This window comes from Sphaeramia orbicularis, chromosome 7 (genome assembly GCF_902148855.1).
Source record: "Sphaeramia orbicularis chromosome 7, fSphaOr1.1, whole genome shotgun sequence".
In the NCBI taxonomy this organism is placed as follows: domain Eukaryota; kingdom Metazoa; phylum Chordata; class Actinopteri; order Kurtiformes; family Apogonidae; genus Sphaeramia; species Sphaeramia orbicularis.
The window spans coordinates 12111132-12134653 of NC_043963.1; the positions used below are offsets into that span (position 1 = coordinate 12111132).

A 23522-nucleotide genomic window follows, 5' to 3' on the forward strand; every position below is an offset into this window, starting at 1 on the left:
TATAGTATGTCATCAAAATATGATCATTTTTTGACAAACTTTTAAATGTTCATTTGTAGACCTTAGATGATTGCTAAACCCTCTGGAAATCCTCCTCAGAGTGTTTTTGGGTGTTTTGACTTGTTTTTCTGGTGGTCGAAAACTGACACCAAAAAGCGTTCTAAGGCTATACTATAGTATGTCATCAAAATATGATCATTTGGGAAGACCTTTCAAATGTTCATCCAAGACCTTAGATGATTGTTCGATGTTCAAGAAGTTCTTTGTGAGGTGTTTTTTGGTTTTTTGACATCTTTTTCTGGTGGTCCAAAACTGACTCCAAAAGTCAAGTTCTAAGGCTATACTATAGTATGTCATCAAAGTATGATCATTTTTTGACGACCTTTTAAATGTTCATCTAAGACCTCAGATGATTGTTTGACAATCAAGAACTCCTTTGTGAGGTGTTTTTTGGTCTTTTGACATCTTTTTCTGGTGGTCCAAATCTGACTCCAAAGTCCCTCAGGAAGTCCTCCTCAGAGTGTTTTTGGGTGTTTTGACTTGTTTTTCTGGTGGTCCAAAACTGACACCAAAAAGCGTTCTAAGGCTATACTATAGTATGTCATCAAAATATGATAATTTGGGAAGACCTTTCAAATGTTCATCTAAAGATCTTAGATGATTGTTCAACAGTCAAGAAGTCCTTTGTGAGGTGTTTTTTGGTTTTTTGACATCTTTTTCTGGTGGTCCAAAACTGACTCCAAAAGTGGAGTTCTAAGGCTATACTATAGTATGTCATCAAAATATGATCATTTTTTGACGACCTTTTAAATGTTCATTTATAGACCTTAGATGATTACTAAACCCTCAGGAAGTCCTCCTCAAAGTGTTTTTGGGTGTTTTGACTTGTTTTTCTGGTGGTCCAAAACTGACACCAAAAAGAGTTATAAGGCTATACTATAGTATGCCATCAAAATATGATCATTTAGGAAGACCTTTCAAATGTTCATCTAAGACCTTAGATGATTGTTCATCAGTCAAGAAGTCCTTTGTGAGGTTTTTTTTGGTCTTTTGACATCTTTTTCTGGTGGTCCAAAACTGACTCCAAAAGTGCAGTTCTAAGGCTATACTATAGTATGTCATCAAAATATGATCATTTCTTGACGATTTTTTAAATGTTCATTTATAGACCTTAGATGATTACTAAACCCTCAGGAAGTCCTCCTCAAAGTGTTTTTTGGTCTTTTGACATCTTTTTCTGGTGGTCCAAAACTGACTCCAAAAGTCAAGTTATAAGGCTATACTATAGTATGTCATCAAAATTTGATCATTTTTTGACAAACTTTTAAATGTTCATTTATAGACCTTAGATGATTGCTAAACCCTCTGGAAGTCCTCCTCAGAGTGTTTTTGGGTGTTTTGACTTATTTTTCTGGTGGTCCAAAACTGACACCAAAAAGAGATACAAGGCTATACTATAGTATGTCATCAGAATATGATCATTTTTTTGATGATTTTTTAAATGTTCATTTATAGACCTTAGATGATTACTAAACCCTCAGGAAGTCCTCCTCAAAGAGTTTTTGGGTGTTTTGACTTTTTTTTCTGGTGGTCCAAAACTGACACCAAAAAGGGTTATAAGGCTATACTATAGTATGTCATCAAAATATGATCATTTGGGAAGACCTTTCAAATGTTCATCTAAAGACCTTAGATGATTGTTTGACAATCAAGAAGTCCTTTGTGAGGTGTTTTTTGGTTTTTTGACATCCTTTTCTGGTGGTCCAAATCTGACTCCAAAAGTCAAGTTCTAAGGCTATACTATAGTATGTCATCAAAATATGATCATTTTTTGACAAACTTTTAAATGTTCATTTATAGACCTTAGATGATTACTAAACCCTCAGGAAGTCCTCCTCAGAGTTTTTTTGGGTGTTTTGACTTGTTTTTCTGGTGGTCAAAAACTGACACCAAAAAGCATTCTAAGGCTATACTATAGTATGTCATCAAAATATGATCATTTGGGAAGACCTTTCAAATGTTCATCCAAGACCTTAGATGATTGTTCAATGTTCAAGAAGTTCTTTGTGAGGTGTTTTTTGGTCTTTTGACATCTTTTTCTGGTGGTCCAAAACTGACTCCAACAGTAAGTAAAGCTTTATTTATATAGCACTTTTTAAAACAACATGTTAAAAAGTGCTTCACATAAAGGAGAGATAGATCAAATCAAATCAAATTTTATTTTTCTAGCACCAAATCATAACAAAAGTTATCTCATGACACTTTACATATAGAGTTGGTCAGAACCAGACTCTAAGTCTAAGTGTAACTCTAAGTGGAGTTACAAGGCTGTACTATATAATGTGTCTTCAAAATATGATAATTTTTGACTAACTTTTTAATATTCATTTGTAGACCTTAGATGATTGCTAAACCCTCAGGAAGTCCTCCTCAGAGTGTTTTTGGGTGTTTTGACTTGTTTTACGGGTGGTCCAAAACTGACTCCAAAAAGGGTTATAAGGCTATACTATAGTATGTCATCAAAATATGATCATTTGGGAAGACCTTTCAAATGTTCATCTAAAGACCTTAGATGATTGTTTGATGTTCAAGAAGTCCTTTGTGAGGTGTTTTTTGGTCTTTTGACCTCCTTTTCTGGTGGTCCATAACTGACTCCAAAAGTGCAGTTCTAAGGCTATACTATAGTATGTCATCAAAATATGGTCCTTTCTTGACGATTTTTTAAAATGTTCATTTATAGACCTTAGATGATTGCTAAGCCCTCAGGCAGTCCTCCTCAAAGTGTTTTTGGGTGTTTTGACTTGTTTTTCTGGTGGTCCAAAACTGACACCAAAAACAAACCCTAACCCTAACCCTAACCCATCAAAAAAAAAAAAATCTTCCCATTTACTTATAATGGGTAAAATATGTGCAAAGGGCATGAATTTTTGTGCCTGGCACCACTGGTTTTATTTTATTTTATTTTATTTTGCATGCATTTTCTATGACTTTGCACCTGTCACAAGTTCCTCATACTGTAAAAGTGCACTTTATCGAACAATTACATTAAATAATGCACCTGACATCTGTGCACCTGTGGTTTTGACTGATCTTGAAATGAAATCCTGAATCATATTTGCCTAAAACTGAGCTAAATAGCACTTGGATGGAAAAGAAACCAAGGCTAATCTCCAGCACCAGAACACTAATCTGTACTTATTAGTATTCCAACATTATGCTGTAAAATACACTGGATTCTGATATTTATATGATATATAACATTTACCAGCAGCTCCTATTACTGCCAGCAGATGGCGACAGAGTCCCATCAATAGAAGCCCAGATCATAGACCATCACCACCTTCATTTACTGCTTTCACACAACTATTCTTTAAATAAATACATTATTTCCTTTTAAGTCATGTGTGAATGCATCTCATTCTTCTTTAGTGGAATTTAAAGGACCGTCTCATCTGCTGATTACTGGCTTCTCAAGGGCTCTTTTTTCCATTTAACCAGTTGTTGAAAGCAATACAGCCTGTTTCAGTGCAAAAACACACAACACTTGGAAGCCTCCCAATTCAACCAGTTGAAAGCCTTGCTCAAGGACACGTCGGTGCGGTAATGAGCGAAGCATTTCACGTCCTGCAGTGTCTTTAAAATATATGAGCATTTAATGAATGGATCCTCTGTCACTGTGTGGGGTTTTTTTTTCTGCGTAAAAGGAGGGGAGGGGGTTGTTTTATAAGTGAACTCTAGGGGGCACTGCGTCATCATCATCACCACCACAGAGAGAGAGAGAGAGAGAGAGAGAGAGAGAGAGAGAGAGAGAGAGAGAGAGAGGAGAGGGGAGGGGAGGAGATAGAGGGGAGGGGTGATACCATTTCTATTCTGTCTTTAATCCAACTGTGAAATTCATAAGTAAGAGGCAGGCTGTTTTTTTCTTCTCAGGTAGTTCTCTGAAAGACCATGTACTGCTGCATTAAGTCAGAGTTTCATCATCACATCTTCACAGAAAAACATGGCCAGTGGGCAGTAAAATGTAGCTTCATGTTCATATTGATCATGTTGGGGTAAAAAATAATGGAAAAGGCTAGAGTTCACTGACTTAAGACCCTCTGGAAATCTTGAACTCTTCATCTAATGAGCCACATGACAGCGCTTACACCAAATCCACCTTTTCTTTCTTTTGCATTTATAAAAATATTCTTGCATGCAATGTTACATTTGTATGACCATAGCGCAGTGGTTCCCAACCTTTTTTGGCTCGTGACCCCATTTTAACGTCACAAATTTCTGGCGACCCCAGACATTTTTTTGCATGTAATAGTTTGCTATACTGTGTTACAAATACAGGTTAACGTTAAGAGGACATTTAGTCAATATAATGTATATTATTATGGACGGAGGCAGAAAAGCCAGGTGTAGATTACTGCACAAAGTGAGGATTTGATTTTCCTTGGTCAGGATATGTACAGTCAGTCCAGCTTGGATTTAAAAGGCTGACAATTAATACTGAACAAACAAGAACTCAAACTATGAATTATGAAAGAGCTGCAGCATCTGAAACCGACCACAATGAACATTTGACAGATAAACAGAACCACAGTGCTGCAGTTTCAGACTCAGTTTGTCATGTCTTTTATGGATTGTGATTGTCTCTCTCAACTCACCATATATTTTTTATTAGTAAGTTTTTTTTTTTTTTTTAATCAATTCCTAGAAATTTCAGGTGACCCCATTTGAATTTCAAGTGATCCCACGTGGTGTCCCGACCCCAAGGTTGAAAAACACTGCCATAGCGCATTAACATCATGTACTATTCTTCCTCACACTTCTTCCTGTGAACCTTTGACACATGCAAAAGAAATGCAAAGTCTGTATTAAATATCAGATAGCTTAAGTATATATTTGTGCTACGTGACGTAAATGCAAAGTACGGCAAAATAAACAGACGTGCACGTCCACTTTAAACATTTTATTACAGACAAAAGAAAACAAAAGAAGTATTTGTGACACAAAATGAATCTAATGCTGGTACATCGGTGTTGCACCAACAAGAAGTTTTGAAAAAATATTTATTATTCTAATAATCATGTAGTTTGATCATTAATAATAATAATAATAATAATAATAATAATAATAATAATAATAATAATAATAATGCACCCTGATGAAAATAAGCCAAAATGTTACTTCATATCATTCATAAATAGATGTGAAACCTGCAACCAATTTTAAATATAATGACCATTTTGTAAAACAAATGATATTCAACAAAACAAAAAAGGGTTCTCTCATCACTGGCTTTACAAATTAAAGAAGTACATTTGGCAGGTTTATACACAAAATTAAAATATCTACTCCCATGACCGCTCCTCCGAAACACAAATCCTGCTACAGTGAAAAACAAAATATCTTAAGATTTCTTTTTTTCTTCACAAAAAATGAGAAAGATGAGTTCAACACAACTCTAAAACACCTAATAAAACTAGTCAAAAACTTTAAAACCCACTGTTATGCTTTTTTTTTTTTTTCTTTAGTAACATTTCACATTTAGCAACTTATGTTTTTTTATTCACCTGTACAAGTGGTGTCGGGACTAAAGAGGGGGGTGGGGGAGTGGGCGGGGTTACAGGTGGGATAGGGTCCCTATTGACCATCAGGAGGAGGAGCTAAAAGGAGAGGTTTCTACCTTTGACCTCTACAGTTCTGTGAAGTCCTGAGGCCAATGTGAAGAGAGCGACACTCTCTACCGGAGCTCCGCCAGCAAAAAGGAAACCACTGGAGGAACATTTTTCAGTCTTTTGCATTTCCCTCTCTCTTTTTCCGGAGAGAAACGAGATCAGTGAACACAGTTTCGACACAAGTTTTAGTGTGTGTATTCCCTCACTGAATCCGCCTGCACAGAAATCACATAACCTAAAAAAAAAGAAAAAGTTAAAAAAAAAAAAAAAAAAAAGAATTAAAGCAAGGGACTGCAGCTAAATACACACATAAGAGGGATCCATTTTGGTGATATTTACAATCACTCTGTGAGAAACAAAGGAAATGGAGGAGTCTTTAAACATCAGGGGCGTGGATGTTAATGTATTCGCGATGATTTCGATTAAAAATTTGCGTGGACTCAGTCAGGGTGTTTCCATCCGTCTCCGTCCTGAAGTACATCCACTCCTGCTGAGGTAACTATCTTCTAGTTTCTACCCAAGACCCCTACACTTTGAGTATGCTTGGAGCATTTCATTTCCCCGATGAGGGCAGTCCATGGCAAAAAAACACCAAAAAAAAAACAAAAAACAGAGTAATGGAGCGAAAGAGGAAGAGAAAGCATCTTTAAAAAATTCAAAACAAAATGAGAAGACTTTTTTTTTTTTTTTTTATTTTTTTTATTATTATAATTTTTTTTTTTTTTTTGGTCTTCATTTCCAGTACGTTGGCATAAGCTTAAAGCTCACTGCCCTCGCCAAAAAAAAAGAGAAAAAAAAAAAAAAAAGGAAAGTTCACCGACAAGTAAGGAATAAAATAAAATAAAAATAAAGCGAGAGAAGTGCCCCCGGGCTTCAGGCCGATCTAAGTGCTTGGCAAATAGGTGAAGTTACTGTAGCAGTCTTTGGGACTTTTGAAATCCTTCAGAGAAAAAAAGAAAAATAAAAATGGTGTAGAAGCGATACACAGATGACGTTGTTATGTTGGAAAAGCTCCCTGGAGTCTGACATTTGGAGGTCTTTCAACTTCAAGTGAGGTAGAGAGGCTTGTCCCGCGCTCCCATGCCACTGCTGAGGAAACAGAAAGGAGAACGTCAGCACATACGCCGAAAACACAAGTACAAATATGGGTCCTGATGAGTACATTCAACGATATCTGACAATCAATCAATCATTTACCCAGGACTTTCTTGCTGTGAGGCGACAGTGCAATCCACTGCACCACCGATCGATCAATCAACCAACCAACCAATCAACGAATCAATCAATCAATCAATCAATCAAACTTTATTTATATAGTGCCAAATCATAACAAAAGTTATCTCATGACACTTTACATATAGAGCTGGTCGAAACTACACTCTTAAAGGGCTCATATTTTGCTAAACCCACTTTTATTAGTCTTTGGTTCATTTATTTGTGTATTTGGACACTAATAGTTAATAAAGTTTGAATTTGAACCCTCCAGGTGCTGCAAAGCTATCTTCATATTCATTTTGGCAAAAATCTAGTGGATTCCTACAATCCATTCCTGCTTAATTTGTTACATTTTATAACTAGTTACGTCATGACATTTGCACATATAAGGTCAAGACTTCCTACGAACATTCCTCCGAGTACGACATAATTGTTTGCCAGCCGCAGCAGTTGTAGTAAAAACTGAAAATATGTCCAAACTTGGAGTTGATTACCTAAAATGTTCAGTTGTTGGTTGTATTAACGAACACAAGTGGCTGAACGGGACAGAAAGCACAGTCAACAACCTGGAAGGGGTGGGGTCATGTGCATTTAAAGGGCCAGCGCTCCAAACCACCTTTCTGGTGTCATTAGTCAGAAATAGGGTTGAAGATGGACCTGTGGAGTTGAATTAAACCCTGACCATATTTTCAGGGGAAAAACGCCTAAAAAGACATACCCAAAGTAAATGAAGAATTACTCCACAATAATAAGGTTCATATGGATGTTCTTGGTGTCTATGGACATTTAGAGACCTCACAGAATCTATTCCCATTGTCTAAAATATTGTATCTATTACTATGCCTGAGTAAACTGTAACAAACTAAAAGAGAAATTCGAATTTTTTTATCCTCGCCTGTTTTTTTTTCGGCTGGATTGACGATGATACGCATAAATTAATTGTTCGTGTCGGAGATTTTTAATAGCGTATATTTCACCTCCACAAAGATTAAAAATGGTGTTTGAACATTAAAATTTGCACTAAAACACACTTTTCATGTACTTTTATTAACATTAGGGTCTAAACTTTGAGCAAAAGTTGAATTAAAACATCCATTGTCCTGATTTATTATATTTTTATAGTAGATGAATATTAATATAATTTTTTAGGCCCGCCGGCAGGCCGATAGAGCTAAGAATTCAGACCCAAGCAGAGCATTTACAGTTTATGTAGACCACAGGGAAATGATTGAAAATGCATAATTCCTTTTAAAAAAGCAAAATATCACTCCTTTAAGCCAATTTACAGACACCAACAGAATCCTCCTGGAGTAAACACTTGGTGACAGTGATGAGGAAAAACTTCCTTTTAACAGGAAGAAACCTGGAGCAGACCCTGACTCCTGGAGGATGGTCATCTGATTGGGGGGGGGGGGTAGAACAGCTGGTGCCAGTATAATTACCAATAACTACAATAAATGTCCATAACTGTTAATAGTACTACAAATACAAGCACAACAGTGGATATACTACTACTGAGTGTGAATGTGAGAGCAAATGAATAATAGATCGATAATGTAGTGTTTTGGGTGCCTTGAAAAGTGCTATAGAAATCTAATCCATTATTATTATTATTATTATTATTATTATTATTATTATTATTATTATTATTATTATTATTATTATTATTATTATTACACTGGTCAACAACAAATTTATTGTTTAAGTTTTTTGAGCTGATTCAGGATAATTTTGGTGTGCTGAATCAAAAAATCACATTCATTTTGCTCAATCAGGTCAACTTTCTGAACTATGCTACATATTGGCTTTTTAACATTTTTGCTTACATTTATGGGCATTTTCACATCATATGATACAAAATTCTTTCATATTTCTTGCAATAAACAAGTTCTGAAGATTTTACTTTTGCCAATTCATGATTAATGTTTTTTTTAATATTACAGGTGAATGAAATGGCTTCGACTAGAAGATCTTGCAAAAATAAGCCTGACGTATTCTGGTACATCTGTGATGAAAACACCATTGTACCTAACAGGAATCCTGTTAGAAAATGATTTTTTTCTCTTAAAACCTATTTTGGGTGAGAACTATATAAAAAATCAACTGATAAAGTCACAAAAATGTAATCAATTTTGTGAGAAGATCAAATTTTTCAAAATCAAATTAGCAAAAAAACCTGACCTGAATGAGAAAAACAGATGTCATTTTTGGATTTAGTGGTGCAAAATGGTCCTAATTCAGTTGAAAAAACCTAGACAACTTGCAAAAAACATTTTTTTGTAACCCAGTGTAATTATTATTATTATTATTATTATTATTATTATTATTATTATTATTATTATTATTATTGTATTACGTGTTTATGTAAATCATATTATATTTGTTCATAATAATATAAAGCCAGAAACCTAATTATTTATTAGTAAGTATCAGTCATATTATGGCATAGTGTATAGATATGATTAGACTAGGAAGGTTATTATTGTTATTAATTATATATTAGGAGAAGGGGTGGGAGTTTATAAGTTGTACTTCTTCTCACTCCTTTTCGAATATGTATTATATGTCTTATGTTTAAGTGATTTGTTTATTTTCTTCTGTTTGACATTCATGTTTGAAATAAATACATCAATCATTATTATTATTATTATTATTGTTATTATTATTATTATTACTGCAACTGTTAGTACAAATAATAGTAACAATAGTACTACTACAGTAACAAGTAATAGTACAAATGAACTAAGAAAGCTGCAAAAACAAACATGAAAGCCATCTGCAAACAACAGGCATCAATCGACCAAAAACAAACAAGCAAATAACAAAAGAAAACTAAGATACTAAAGTCAAAATTTGCAGGTCAGTCTGTATTTGAAATGTCAAACGCAAACTCTGTTCTCCAGTTATCTTTACTGACACGCCGGCGCCGATTCAGTTCTCGGCAAAAACTCCGAACTCTGACGATCTGACAGCGAAGGAGACGGTTTTTAAGAGAAAAACTCCATCTGCTTCAAAGGGCGTCAAACATGATTTGACCGAGGCGTGATCCCGTTTCACACGCACACATGAATCAGCTCTAAATACAGGAGATACTGACTGACTCTCAGAATAGCAACATCCGGTTTCAGGTACGAGACAAAACAATGCCCCCCCAACCCCCCCCCCCACCACTTTGCTTGAATAGCTTGATTCAATAAGGCAATGTGTACTGAGCCAAACACAGGAAACTTAATTGGATGTCACACTCTTTCCAAGAGTCAGTAATAGCATTGTTCTACTCCTGCATTACTCATTTCAATTTCAAGGAGACGCTCTGCTTGTGCTTTAGCTGAAGAAAATCACAGTTTATGATTAATACTGTCTGACTCCCTAAGTGTGAAAGTGAAGTGGTCTAGAGTAACTGATTTGGAAAATGAGCAACTGTCAGACAACTACTTACTATTCTCACCAATCAATTGTCCTGGATTATATTATAAGAAGGGCTGAACTTTTTCTTATTTGACTTTGTGAGCATGGATCAGGACTTTTTTTGGAGTAAAACTATCACCGAAACCATGCAAAAAATACTCCACTACAAGTAAAAGTAGAGTAAAAAGTACCACCAATAAGTACTTCTGTTTTATATATCTATTATTATTATTATTATTATCTATTATATATATATATATATATATATATATATATATATATATATATATATATATATATATATATATATATATATACACACACATGTTTTATATACAGGGTGGGGAAGCAAAATTTACAATATTTTGAGGCAGGGATTGAAAGACAGTGTATGACCAATTAGTTTATTGAAAGTCATGAGAATTTATTTGCCACAAGAAAGTTTACATAATAGAAAATGTTTTTATTCTATGTGTCCTCCTTCTTTCTCAATAACTGCCTTCACACGCTTCCTGAAACTTGCGCAAGTGTTCCTCAAATATTGGGGTGACAACTTCTCCCATTCTTCTTTAATAGTATCTTCCAGACTTTCTCGTAATAGTTTTGCTCATAGTCATTCTCTTCTTTCCATTATAAACAGTCTTTATGGACACTCCAACTATTTTTGAAATCTCCTTTGGTGTGACGAGTGCATTCAGCAAATCACACACTCTTTGACGTTTGCTTTCCTGATTACTCATATGGGCAAAAGTTTGTGAAAAGGTATGGATAATAGTGTTAGGTATGATTATGACATCAGTATATGTTTGGTTTCAAAACAATTGACGTAGTGCCTGCTGAGAAAAAACAACTAAATGTTCATTGTAAATTTTGCTTCCCCACCCTGTATATGTATACATATAAATGTTTTATATTATTTATATATGACCATCTGGGATGTTTGTACTGAGAGAAGTTGAATGTGTCTATCAAGGTTATTATCATTAACGAAAACTAACAAAATGACGAAAACTAGAATTGTAAAAACATTTTCGTTAACTGAAATAAATAAAAACTATAATTAAAAGAAAAAAAAAGATAACTAACTGAAACTGTATTGTGTGCTTACAAAACTAACTAAAACGTATAAAAATTCTGGATAAAATTCCCTTCGTTTTCATCTTTGTCAATGTCGGATTGAGATAAAATCGATTTATTTCCTTCAAGCAATTTTAGCTGATATTTAACTATTTAGTCACTTCTCATCACTTGTCGTTTAAGCATCTTCTGGTCCCCACTCTACCTGGAAACATGGAGACTAAAGTTGGGCTAAAGCAGCAGAGTCCTGTCTGGGGTTTATTTAAATTCAACGGTGAAGAAGAGAAAAGATATAAAGAAATTAAAACTAAACTAAAACTAAGCATTTAGAAAATAATGAAACTAATAAAAACTAGAAAACCTGCTCTAATTAAAACTAACTGAATTAGAGGAAAAAAAGTCAAAACTAAATAAAACTAAACTATAATGAAAAATCCAAAACTATTATAACCTTGGTGTCTATGTGTTTTGATAGTTGTTGGCAGCCATTTTATTTACTTATTATTTATTTAATTTTATAATACATATGTGGTTATGTGTGTGAATAGTTTTTTTTTAACCTGGCTGGTACTTTTGTGTCAATTCTCAAATAGACTACAAGTAAAAGTAGAGTAAAAAGTACCACCATTAAGTACTTTTGTTTTATATATCATTTAATTGACCATCTGGGATGTTTGTACTGAGAGAAGTTGAATGTGTCTATCAAGGTTATTGTCATTAACGAAAACTAACAAAATGACAAAAACTAGAATTGTAAAAACATTTTCGTTCACTGAAATAAATTAAATCTATAATTAAAAGAAAAAAACGATAACTGAAACTGTATTGTGTGCTTAAAAAACTAACTAAAACGTATAAAAATTCTGAATAAAATTCCCTTCGTTTTCGTCTCTGTCAATATCGGATTGAGATAAAATCGATTTATTTCCCTCAAGCAATTTTAGCTGCTGGCACCGTATGATATTTAACTATTTAGTCACTTCTCATCACTTGTCGTTTAAGCATCTTCTGGTCCCCACTCTACCTGGAAACATGGAGACTAAAGTTGGGCTAAAGCAGCAGAGTCCTGTCTGGGATTTATTTAAATTCAACGGTGAAGAAGAGAAAAGATATAAAGAAATTAAAACTAAACTAAAACTAAGCATTTAGAAAATAATGAAAACTAATAAAACTAGCAAACCTGCTCTAATTAAAACTAACTGAATTAGAGGGAAAAAAAGTCAAAACTAAATAAAACTAAACTATAATGAAAAATCCAAAACTATTATAACCTTGGTGTCTATGTGTTTTGATAGTTGTTGGCAGCCATTTTATTTACTTATTATTTATTTAATTTTATAATACATATGTGGTTATGCGTATGACAATTTTTTTTTTTAATCCAGTGGTACTTTTAAGTCAATTCTCAAATAGACTACAAGTAAAAGTAGAGTAAAAAGTACCACCATTAAGAACTTTTGTTTTATATATCATTTAATTGACCATCTGGGATGTTTGTACAGAGAGAATTTGAGTGTCTATGTGTTTTGATAGTTGTTGGCAGCCATTTTATTTACTTATTATTATTTTTTTTATAATACATATGTGGTTATGTGTGGGAATGTTTTTTTTTTAACCCAGTGGTACTTTTGTGGCAGTTGTCAAATGGATTTTTCTCTATATTTAACCTTTTGTAAATGATTTAGCACCATTTATTGTAATATTATCCTCTTTATTTTCAGTTTTTCAGTGTAAATCCTGTATTTTCCTGTTTGTAATTCACTGATTATGTAGATCAGGGGTGTCAAACTCATTTTAGTTCAGGGGCCACATTCAGTCTAATATGATCTAAAGTGGGCCGGACCAGTAAAATAATATAAATAATAGGTTAAGAACTTATAAATAATGTCAACACCAAAGTTTTCTCTATGTTTTTGAGTGGAAAAAAAGCAAAATTCTGTAATGAAAATGTTTACATGTACGAACTGTACTTGAACATAACATGAACAAATACGAACAACCTGAAAATTCTTAAGAAAAATAAGTGCAATTTTAACAATATTATAGTTTATCATTTATACATGTGAATCTCAACTTACAGATCACAGTGGATCTACAAATACACAAAATATTTAGTAACAGGCAGAATATTGGTAAAATTCCACATACATCTCTTAAGACGTTTCATATTGCTCATATTTGTTCAGGTTATTTACATTTTTTTGTAAAAGGATAGTCTGTAAATATCAATATTTTTGTGTAATTTTACTTTTTTTTTACACTAAAGCAAAGACACAAATCTGCATTTTTTTTATTATTTATAGGTTGTTATGATTGTATTTTACTAGTCTGACCCACTTCAGATTGAACTGACCTAAAATGATCTTCACATCCTTGATTGTTAATATCTTCATTATAATTTTTGCATTCCACAAATTCATCCCAGGGCCGGATTGGACCCTTTGGTGGGCTGGTTTTGGCCCCCGGGCTGCATATTTGACACCCGTGATGTAGATGGTTGTAAAAGCTCAGAATAAAGTCAAAGGTTGTTATATCAAACCAGAAAAAAAAAATAGGGAAAAGCGACTTTCAGCAAAATTGTCACTGACTAAACATAAAAACAAGTGCGTCCATTCACTGTCATTGATCCAACTCCATGGGTTTTACTGGTGAATCAATGTTGTAGAAGATGACGGTGTTTCCATGGTAACTACAAAGCATCTGAACGTCCAAATGGGTCATATCTGATGAGGATGAAAAGATGAATAACTGTATTTTATACCAATTATTTACATGTATTGATAGAATTAGTGGGTTAACAGGTATTAAACATTTTATATTATTCAATGGTTTAGGACAGTGGTGTGTTCTTTAAAGGTTAATTTAGATTTTTTTGATTTTAGTTTATTTTGTGTTATTTTATTATTCTGTTTATATGTAAAGGTGTTAGTGTCAGTGTTTGTTCAATGTTATTATATTAAAAAACCTTAAATAAAATATATTAAAAAAAGTAAAGTGAGAGTAAAGTGTTGAAGTGAAAGCACAGGTTTTTTTTTTATTATCATTATTCTAGAGTTACTTTCAACTACTTTATATTTAGTTTTGTCAACAGCGACACATGATTAATGAAAGAAAAACAAACTTCTGACGCACAACTCTGTTTTAATTTTGTGGACTTTCTATCTAATCTTTGATATTTGCAGAGATATTGAATCATATGAAGATTTATTAAAATTAAATCAACACTGAGAGGAAAAAGATATGCTACTTGATGAAGCTGTAAAAAGTTACAGACATCTGAATCTGCATTTTGTAAGACTGTAAGCTACTAATTTAATTCTAAAATGTGTTGTATTTTACAGTTTGTCTCAGTCGGTTCATTAAAGTTTACACAATAGTAAGTGCATTTCTTAGACCAATGTTCCCAAACTGAAAAACACAGTAGATTATCTGCTCAAAAAGCTTAGTATATGTGTCAAAAGTCAATAAAACTGTCAGTAGTATCAGAATCACACATCCTTATGTCACTGTTTATGAAGACGTCAGTCTAAATGTTGTCAGTTTGACACTTTACTCTGTTTCCTAATGAAAACTGTCAAGACTTACGGCAACACGGACTGAAAATGCACTTTTTTCTGTGTTGAATAGTAATTTTACATATTACTGTGTCTGTGGGATTGACTGAAAGACACTGGATATGATTCCTACAGGTTTGTAACTCACCTGTTTGCACTGCAACACTTTTATAACCCTGAGAAAAATCCAAACAAGTGGTGCCAGGCACAACAAACCCGACCCCTCGCACATATTTCACCCATTATAAGCAAATGGGAAGATTTAAAAAATTCATAAAAAATTTTAACTTTGACCTACTTTTCCCAAAATGTAATGAGATCTATTCTGGGTCACTGGTAATCTATAAAGTCAATTTGGTGTGAATTCAACCAATAGTTTTGCTGCTAGAGACATTTGAAATTTTGCCCATTATAAGTAAATGGGGGGAAAAAGGTTTTAAAAATTCATAAAAAATTGAGACTGTGGCCTACTTTTCCCAAAACGTAATGACATCTATTCTTGGTCACTGGCAATATATAAACAAAATTTGATATGAATTCACCCAACTGTGTTGCTGCTATAGACATTTGAAATTTCACCCATTATAAGTGAATGGGAGAAAAAAAAGATTTTAAAAATTCTTAAAAAATTGTAACTTCGACCTACTTTTCCCAAAACGTAATGAGACCTATTCTGGGTCACTGGCAATCTATAAAAACAATTTGGTAGAAATTCACCTAACAGTGTTGCTGCTACAGGCATTTGAAATTTCGCCCTTTGTAAGAAAATATGGAAAACAAAAGGTTTTTTAAAAATTCATAAAAAATTATAACTTTGACCTACTTTGCCCAAAATGTAATGAGATCTATTCTGGGTCACTGGTAATCTATAAAGTCAATTTGGTATAAATTCAACCAATAGTTTTGCTGCTACAGACATTTGAAATTTCACCCATTAAAAGCAAATGGGAAAAAAAAAAGATTTTAAAAATTCTTAAAAAATGGAGACTGTGACCTACTTTGCCCAAAATGTAATGACATCTATTCTGGGTCACTGGCAATCTATAAACCATATTTGGTATGAATTCACCCAACAGTGTTGCTGCTACAGACATTTGAAATTGTGCCCATTATAAATAAATGGGGAAAAAAAGATTTTAAAAATTCCAAAAAAAAATTGTAACTTTGACCTACTTTCCCAAAATGTAATGAGATCTATTCTGGGTCACTGGTAATCTATAAAGTCAATTTGGTATAAATTCAACCAATAGTTTTGCTGCTACAGACATTTGAAATTTTGCCCATTATAAGCAAATGGGAAAAAAAAAAAAGATTTTAAAAATTCCTAAAAAATGGAGACTGTGACCTACTTTTCCCAAAATGTAATGACATCTATTCTGGGTCGCTGGCAATCTATAAACCATATTTGGTATGAATTCACCCAGCAGTGCTGCTGCTACAGACATTTGAAATTGTGCCCATTATAAATAAATGGGGAAAAAAAGATTTTAAAAATTCCAAAAAAATTGTAACTTTGACCTACTTTGCCCAAAATGTAATGAGATCTATTCTGGGTCCCTGGCAATCTATGAACCAAATTTGGCATGAATTCAACCAATAGTTCTGCTGCTAGAGTTTTAACAAACAAACAAACAAACTGAACCAAAAACAATAGCCCTTGCCTCCCCTTTGGGGTTAGGATAATTACACATTTACAATAAAAAACACAGGAAACATCCCAATAACAACTGAGCAGAGTTGTGCAGTTGTGCAAGTAAATCACAGTCCAGTGTCGTTACTCATCCTGTTCCAGATTTTCCTCCAAAATCAAAAACATCATCTCACAGGACACTGCTATGAGTCTTCACAACACATTCAGCAAAGCTACGACATATTAAGTAACAGAAAGAATATCACACAAAGAATTTTCACAAGTTTGAAGTTTTTCATGTTTTCTTGCAATCTGTTTGATTTCAAAGGACTAAAGTAGGATTACTTTGTTTTGTTGCATATCTGAAATAAACTGAAACCAAGTAACTAATATGTTCTCCTCATGTATTTTTAATTTATCTTAGAAGATTGTGTGCCTTTGAGCATTCTCTAAAATTCGACTATGAAAGAAACTGTTTTCTGTACTTTTATAAGACTTTCATACACAGTTCCAGACTTGGAAAACAGCGCTTCAAAATTCAACACTTTTTAAGACTTTCTAAACCTGTGCAAGCACCCTATTATCGGTTTAATCCAAACATAGAACTTAACACTGCTCACACCTGTAGTTTTTTGAGCATTATCATGTTATATTTCTGCATTTTTATATCTGACGGACTTATATTTTTCCTGTGTATTGATTTATGATTGATTGTAAAGGACGCGAACAGGCAAATTTCTGCTTTTTGTAAAAAAAAAAAAAGTAGACATTAAAGTATTTCTATTCCTAAAACTGTGCTCATGTGCAGTTCAGGAGCAACGACACTTAGTTCTATTCACTTCTATATATATACAGGGTGGGGAAGCAAAATTTACAATGAACATTTAGTTGTTTTTTCTCAGCAGGCACTATGTCAATTGTTTCGAAACCAAACATATATTGATGTCATAATCATACCTAACACTATTATCCATACCTTTTCAGAAACTTTTGCCCATATGAGTAATCAGGAAAGCAAACGTCAAAGAGTGTGTGATTTGCTGAATACACTCGTCACACCAAAGGAGATTTCAAAAATAGTTGGAGTGTCCATAAAGACTGTTTATAATGGAAAGAAGAGAATGACTATGAGCAAAACTATTACGAGAAAGTCTGGAAGATACTATTAAAGAAGAATGGGAGAAGTTGTCACCCCAATATTTGAGGAACACTTGCGCAAGTTTCAGGAAGCGTGTGAAGGCAGTTATTGAGAAAGAAGGAGGACACATAGAATAAAAACATTTTCTATTATGTCAGTTTTCTTGTGGCAAATAAATTCTCATGACTTTCAATAAACTAATTGGTCATACACTGTCTTTCAATCCCTGCCTCAAAATATTGTAAATTTTGCTTCCCCACTCTGTATATCGGCTAAAATTTGCTTAGAGGTCTTATTTGTGTCTTTGTGCATAAGAAATCAATAGAAGTGAATCCCCAAAGGAACTTTGTGTTGGTAAATGCAAGTTCTGCAAATTGACAGGATTTCAGTTCTGTTCAACATGTTGATGTTCATATGAACTATGTTTTCAGCTCAAAAATGTCCAATTTCATCACAATTAATGCTATATTTTCATGTCACAAATGGCCAAGTTATATTTGAACTGAATTTACCTGAAAAACCAATATTCTATTCTTTTAGATTCCCCAGTTTTTCTTACAAGATTCTATCCTACATATCACGTTTTATTTTTACAGGTTCAATATGGAGTATGGTGCTGCTCCATCCTGCTTATGTTACGCCAATACATACATGAAGAATGTCACACGTCACTTTTTAAATCAACAGTTTTCTAATAATAAGCATTTTTATAAAGAAATAACAATTCTATATTGTTATTTCCTCTTTAGTTTGATGATAAACTATACAATAAATAATTCTGATCCTAGTTTTTGCACAGGGATCATTAGTGTAAACGGTGACATGGCTGCTGAGCATCAGTATGATGGGATCTGTAACAACCATGTCACATCCGTCCACTGCCACATTTTGTGTTTTTGTGTCAGCTGTTATTGTTTTAGATCCACAATACTAACATTTATGAATAAGAGGAGAATTAGCATTAGTAAGTATATAAGTTTATTCCTAATAAAGTACTGGTACTGAGCAGAGCATCAAGGTTATAATAGTTTTGGATTTTTAATTATAGTTTAGTTTTAATTAGTTTTGACTTTTTTTTCTCTTATTCAGTTAGTTTTAATTAGTTTTTAGAGCAGGTTTGTTAGTTTTTATTAGTTATCGTTTTTTTCTGAATGCTTAGTTTTAGTTTAGTTTAGTTTAGTTTTAGTATTAGTTTTAGTTATTTCATATATTTTATCTTCCTCATCATCCTATTCAAAGAAATTAGTGAGGCGTGGATATGTGTTACCCTGGACACTTTATTTGGGGGTCGGGTTAGGGCGGCTCATGGACTGAGCAGAGACACAATGTACCGTACAATGTCTAAATTCCCTATAGCAGGTTGAGGTGGGGTGCAATCCATACACAACGTCACTTACGTGAAACAATGCGAAGATGTGCAAAGCATGAGAGGAGATGCACAAAGCAGCCAGCAGTTAAAGCAGATAGAAACATATATAAACCAGCTAACCAGCAGTTAAAGCAGACAGAAACATATATAAACCAGCTAACCAGCAGTTAAAGCAGACAGAAACATATATAAACCAGCTAACCAGCAGTTAAAGCAGATAGAAACATATATAAACCAGCTAACCAGCAGTTAAACCAGATAGGAACCTATTATAAACCAGCTAACCAGCAGTTAAAGCAGACAGAAACATATACAAACCACTTATAAACATATATAACCCAGTTCCTCATCAGTAAACCACACCTTAGCAGATTTCTCATATCTTAATCATCTCCAGTTCCATTATTAGCCAACTTTGCTTCAGTTCAGTTCAGCTAGCTGTAGCTAGTAACATCAAACGTTTTTTAACATTCTAACAGGTTCCATACCTCTGTAATTGGATTAGTTTTCCTCCTCCTCTTCTCTCCTCTTCTAAACTGTGCAGTTCAGGGCTTGGAAGGCCTTTTCATGGTGATAAACTCTCCAGTTTTAACCTGGATGCTAGTTCAACACTGACTGTCCTTTAGCTTGGTGACAATACCCATGATGCTCTGCAAGGTTATTATCGTTAACGAAAACGAACGAAATGACGAAAACTAAAATTGAAAAAACATTTTCGTTAACTGAAATAAATAAAAACTCTAATTAAAAGAAAAAAACGATAACTAACTGAAACTGTATTGTGAGCTTACAAAACTAACTAAAACGTATAAAAATTATGGATACAATTCCCTTCGTTTTCGTCTTTGTCAATGTCGGATTGATATGAAATTAATTTATTTCACTTCAGCAGTTTGAGCTGGTGACACCATACAACACTTCACAGTCTGTCATGTCTGGTCACTGGTGGTTTCCAGTCGTCTTCTGGTCCCCACTCTACCTGGAACATACAGACTAAAGCTGGGACACAGCAGCACAGTCCTGTCTGGGGTTTACTGTAGTGATACATGGGTCGGGTTTTTTTTTTTTTTTTTTTTTTTTTGGCGTACCGTGTGTGTGCGCGTGAGTGACAGACAGAGCTGAGCTAAAGGACAGAGTCAGTGTTGAACTAGCATCCAGGTTAAAACTGGAGAGTTTATCACCATGAAAAGGCCTTCCAAGCCCTGAACTGCACAGTTTAGAAGAGGAGAAAAGAGGAGGAGGAAAACTAATCCAATTACAGAGGTATGGAACCTGTTAGAATGTTAAAAAACGTTTGATGTTACTAGCTACAGCTAGCTGAACTGAACTGAAGCAAAGTTGGCTAATAATGGAACTGCAGATGATTAAGAGATGAGAGATCTGCTAAGGTGTGGTTTACTGATGAGGAACTGGGTTATATATGTTTATAAGTGGTTTGTATATGTTTCTGTCTGCTTTAACTGCTGGTTAGCTGGTTTATATATGTTTCTATCTGCTTTAACTGCTGGTTAGCTGGTTTATATATGTTTCTATCTGCTTTAACTGCTGGTTAGCTGGTTTATATATGTTTCTGTCTGCTTTAACTGCTGGTTAGCTGGTTTATATATGTTTCTGTCTGCTTTAACTGCTGGTTAGCTGGTTTATAATATGTTCCTATCTGCTTTAACTGCTGGTTAGCTGGTTTATATATGTTTCTGTCTGCTTTAACTGCTGGTTAGCTGGTTTATAATATGTTCCTATCTGCTTTAACTGCTGGTTAGCTGGTTTATATATGTTTCTATCTGCTTTAACTGCTGGTTAGCTGGTTTATATATGTTTCTGTCTGCTTTAACTGCTGGTTAGCTGGTTTATATATGTTTCTGTCTGCTTTAACTGCTGGTTAGCTGGTTTATAATATGTTCCTATCTGCTTTAACTGCTGGTTAGCTGGTTTATATATGTTTCTATCTGCTTTAACTGCTGGTTAGCTGGTTTATATATGTTTCTATCTGGTTTAACTGCTGGCTGCTTTGTGCATCTCCTCTCATGCTTTGCACATCTTCGCATTGTTTCACGTAAGTGACGTTGTGTATGGATTGCACCCCACCTCAACCTGCTATAGGGAATTTAGACATTGTACGGTACATTGTGTCTCTGCTCAGTCCATGAGCCGCCCTAACCCGACCCCCAAATAAAGTGTCCAGGGTAACACATATCCACGCCTCACTAATTTCTTTGAATAGGATGATGAGGAAGATAAAATATATGAAATAACTAAAACTAATACTAAAACTAAACTAAACTAAACTAAAACTAAGCATTCAGAAAAAAAACGATAACTAATAAAAACTAACAAACCTGCTCTAAAAACTAATTAAAACTAACTGAATAAGAGAAAAAAAAAGTCAAAACTAATTAAAACTAAACTATAATTAAAAATCCAAAACTATTATAACCTTGATTGTCACCTCCGTCTACCAGCAAAAGTTTTCACATACACGTGCTATTCAAAATCCAATATTTCTGAAAATATAGCTTCCACTGTCAAATAATATCAGTAGTCTGTGCACAAATGTATTAGCATTATTTCAACACAGTTCTATGCATTTCTTACAACTTTTTTTTTTGACAAAAATGGCCACTCATTTGACCCCCTAAGTAAATTTTATCCGAAATAAAACAATAGGTTTCACTTTAAACAATTTATTCTTTGGTAAGGATTTATTTTGTAGATCACTAACATCATTTAATGAGTAATATACTTATAATTTTGTGTTATTAGGTTTTATAAGTAGAGATATTTTTGTTTCTTTTGTATACATTGTTTGGTTATTTTGTGGAGACAAAAATGGCCACTCATTTTAAACCCCCTGAGTGAATTTTAGCTGATATATACAGGGTGGGGAAGCAAAATTTACAATATTTTGAGGCAGGGATTGAAAGACAGTGTATGACCAATTAGTTTATTGAAAGTCATGAGAATTTATTTGCCACAAGAAAATTGACATAATAGAAAATGTTTTTATTCTATGTGTCCTCCTTCTTTCTCAATAACTGCCTTCACACGCTTCTTGAAACTTGCGCAAGTGTTCCTCAAATATTGGGGTGACAACTTCTCCCATTCTTTTTTAATAGTATCTTCCAGACTTTCTCGTAATAGTTTTGCTCATAGTCATTCTCTTCTTTCCATTATAAACAGTCTTTATGGACACTCCAACTATTTTTGAAATCTCCTTTGGTGTGACGAGTGCATTCAGCAAATCACACACTCTTTGACGTTTGCTTTCCTGATTACTCATATGGGCAAAAGTTTCTGAAAAGGTATGGATAATAGTGTTAGGTATGATTATGACATCAATATATGTTTGGTTTCAAAACAATTGACGTAGTGCCTGCTGAGAAAAAACAACTAAATGTTCATTGTAAATTTTGCTTCCCCACCCTGTGTGTGTGTGTGTGTGTGTGTGTGTATATATATATATATATATATATATATATATTTGATCTGCTCTGGACATGATTTGGATTTATTTTTATTTTTAGTTGTCAAACTGTTCTACAAATGTCACTTCCATCTTGACACAATGCGTGACTCATGGCTCACCCGCAGTGGTTGGGTCCACAGTCCCTGTTGCAGTATTCACTATCCCAGTCGGGGTTCTGGCCGTGCACCGGGTTAGGGGCTCCCGGAGACTGCGAGCCCCCGACACTGTTCTGATAATCAGCCTGAATATGGGAGAATCCCTGCAAGAACGAGAGGAGGAAAGACACTCATTAATCTGCTGCAGGATTATCATTTATCAAAGCTTTGGTTATAGTTTTCTACACTGGCATTACACTCTGCTGAGTCATGACTTTAAACCATTGTTTATGCGCTGACTCTGAGCTTCATTAATGAAATACATTACTTTTTTTTTTTTACCTGCTTAATTCATTTTATGCATGAAATAAACATAAACAGGATTGTAAATTACACTTGTTTTCCTATCATGACACTTGTGTTTTATCACAGATGTTTCAGAGTCACATTAAAATAGTCGGTTTGCAAGTAAATTTATGAAAACAATAAATCTGATAAAGCGATCTTTATTTAGAATATTTCTGTGAACTATTACATGATAAATTGTGAGTGAATCTAACCTTTTTTTCTTGCTTTGAAACAGGAAAAGGTGGATAACACATAATATTACAGTTAGAAAGGTTTTTAAAGCCAAAATTTGTAGGAAGTATTAGCATATATTTTAACAGCATATTAAGTGATTGATATATATATAAATAAATGTTATAGATTATTAATTTCTTGTGCAAAATTCATATCATGTGCCATTTTCATGTGATATAGACAAAAAATGCTACCATGAAAAAAAAATTTCTAACAGCTAAAATGAATAATTGTTGTAATAATTGTGAAATCATTATTTTTTTTATGTTTAAAGCCTTATTTATGGTCTTCTGTGCAAATTGAAGAATAGTTACATCATCAAATG

At 33.8% G+C, this 23522-nt stretch overlaps 1 protein-coding gene across 2 annotated transcripts in view; it reads right to left on the bottom strand.

Annotated features, from left to right (window-relative positions):
* Window positions 1–4942: 4942 nt before the first annotated feature.
* LOC115423061 (thymocyte selection-associated high mobility group box protein TOX-like) overlaps window positions 4943–23522 on the bottom strand; it is a 239226-nt gene continuing 220646 nt past the window's right edge. For both annotated transcript variants that reach the window (XM_030139766.1, XM_030139767.1), the window contains 2 exons: window positions 22640–22779; window positions 4943–6755 (listed from right to left, as the gene is read on the bottom strand). In XM_030139766.1, coding sequence (XP_029995626.1) covers window positions 6713–6755; window positions 22640–22779 — 183 coding nt within the window. In that variant the 3' untranslated portion in view covers window positions 4943–6712. The remainder of the gene's footprint in view (window positions 6756–22639; window positions 22780–23522) is intronic.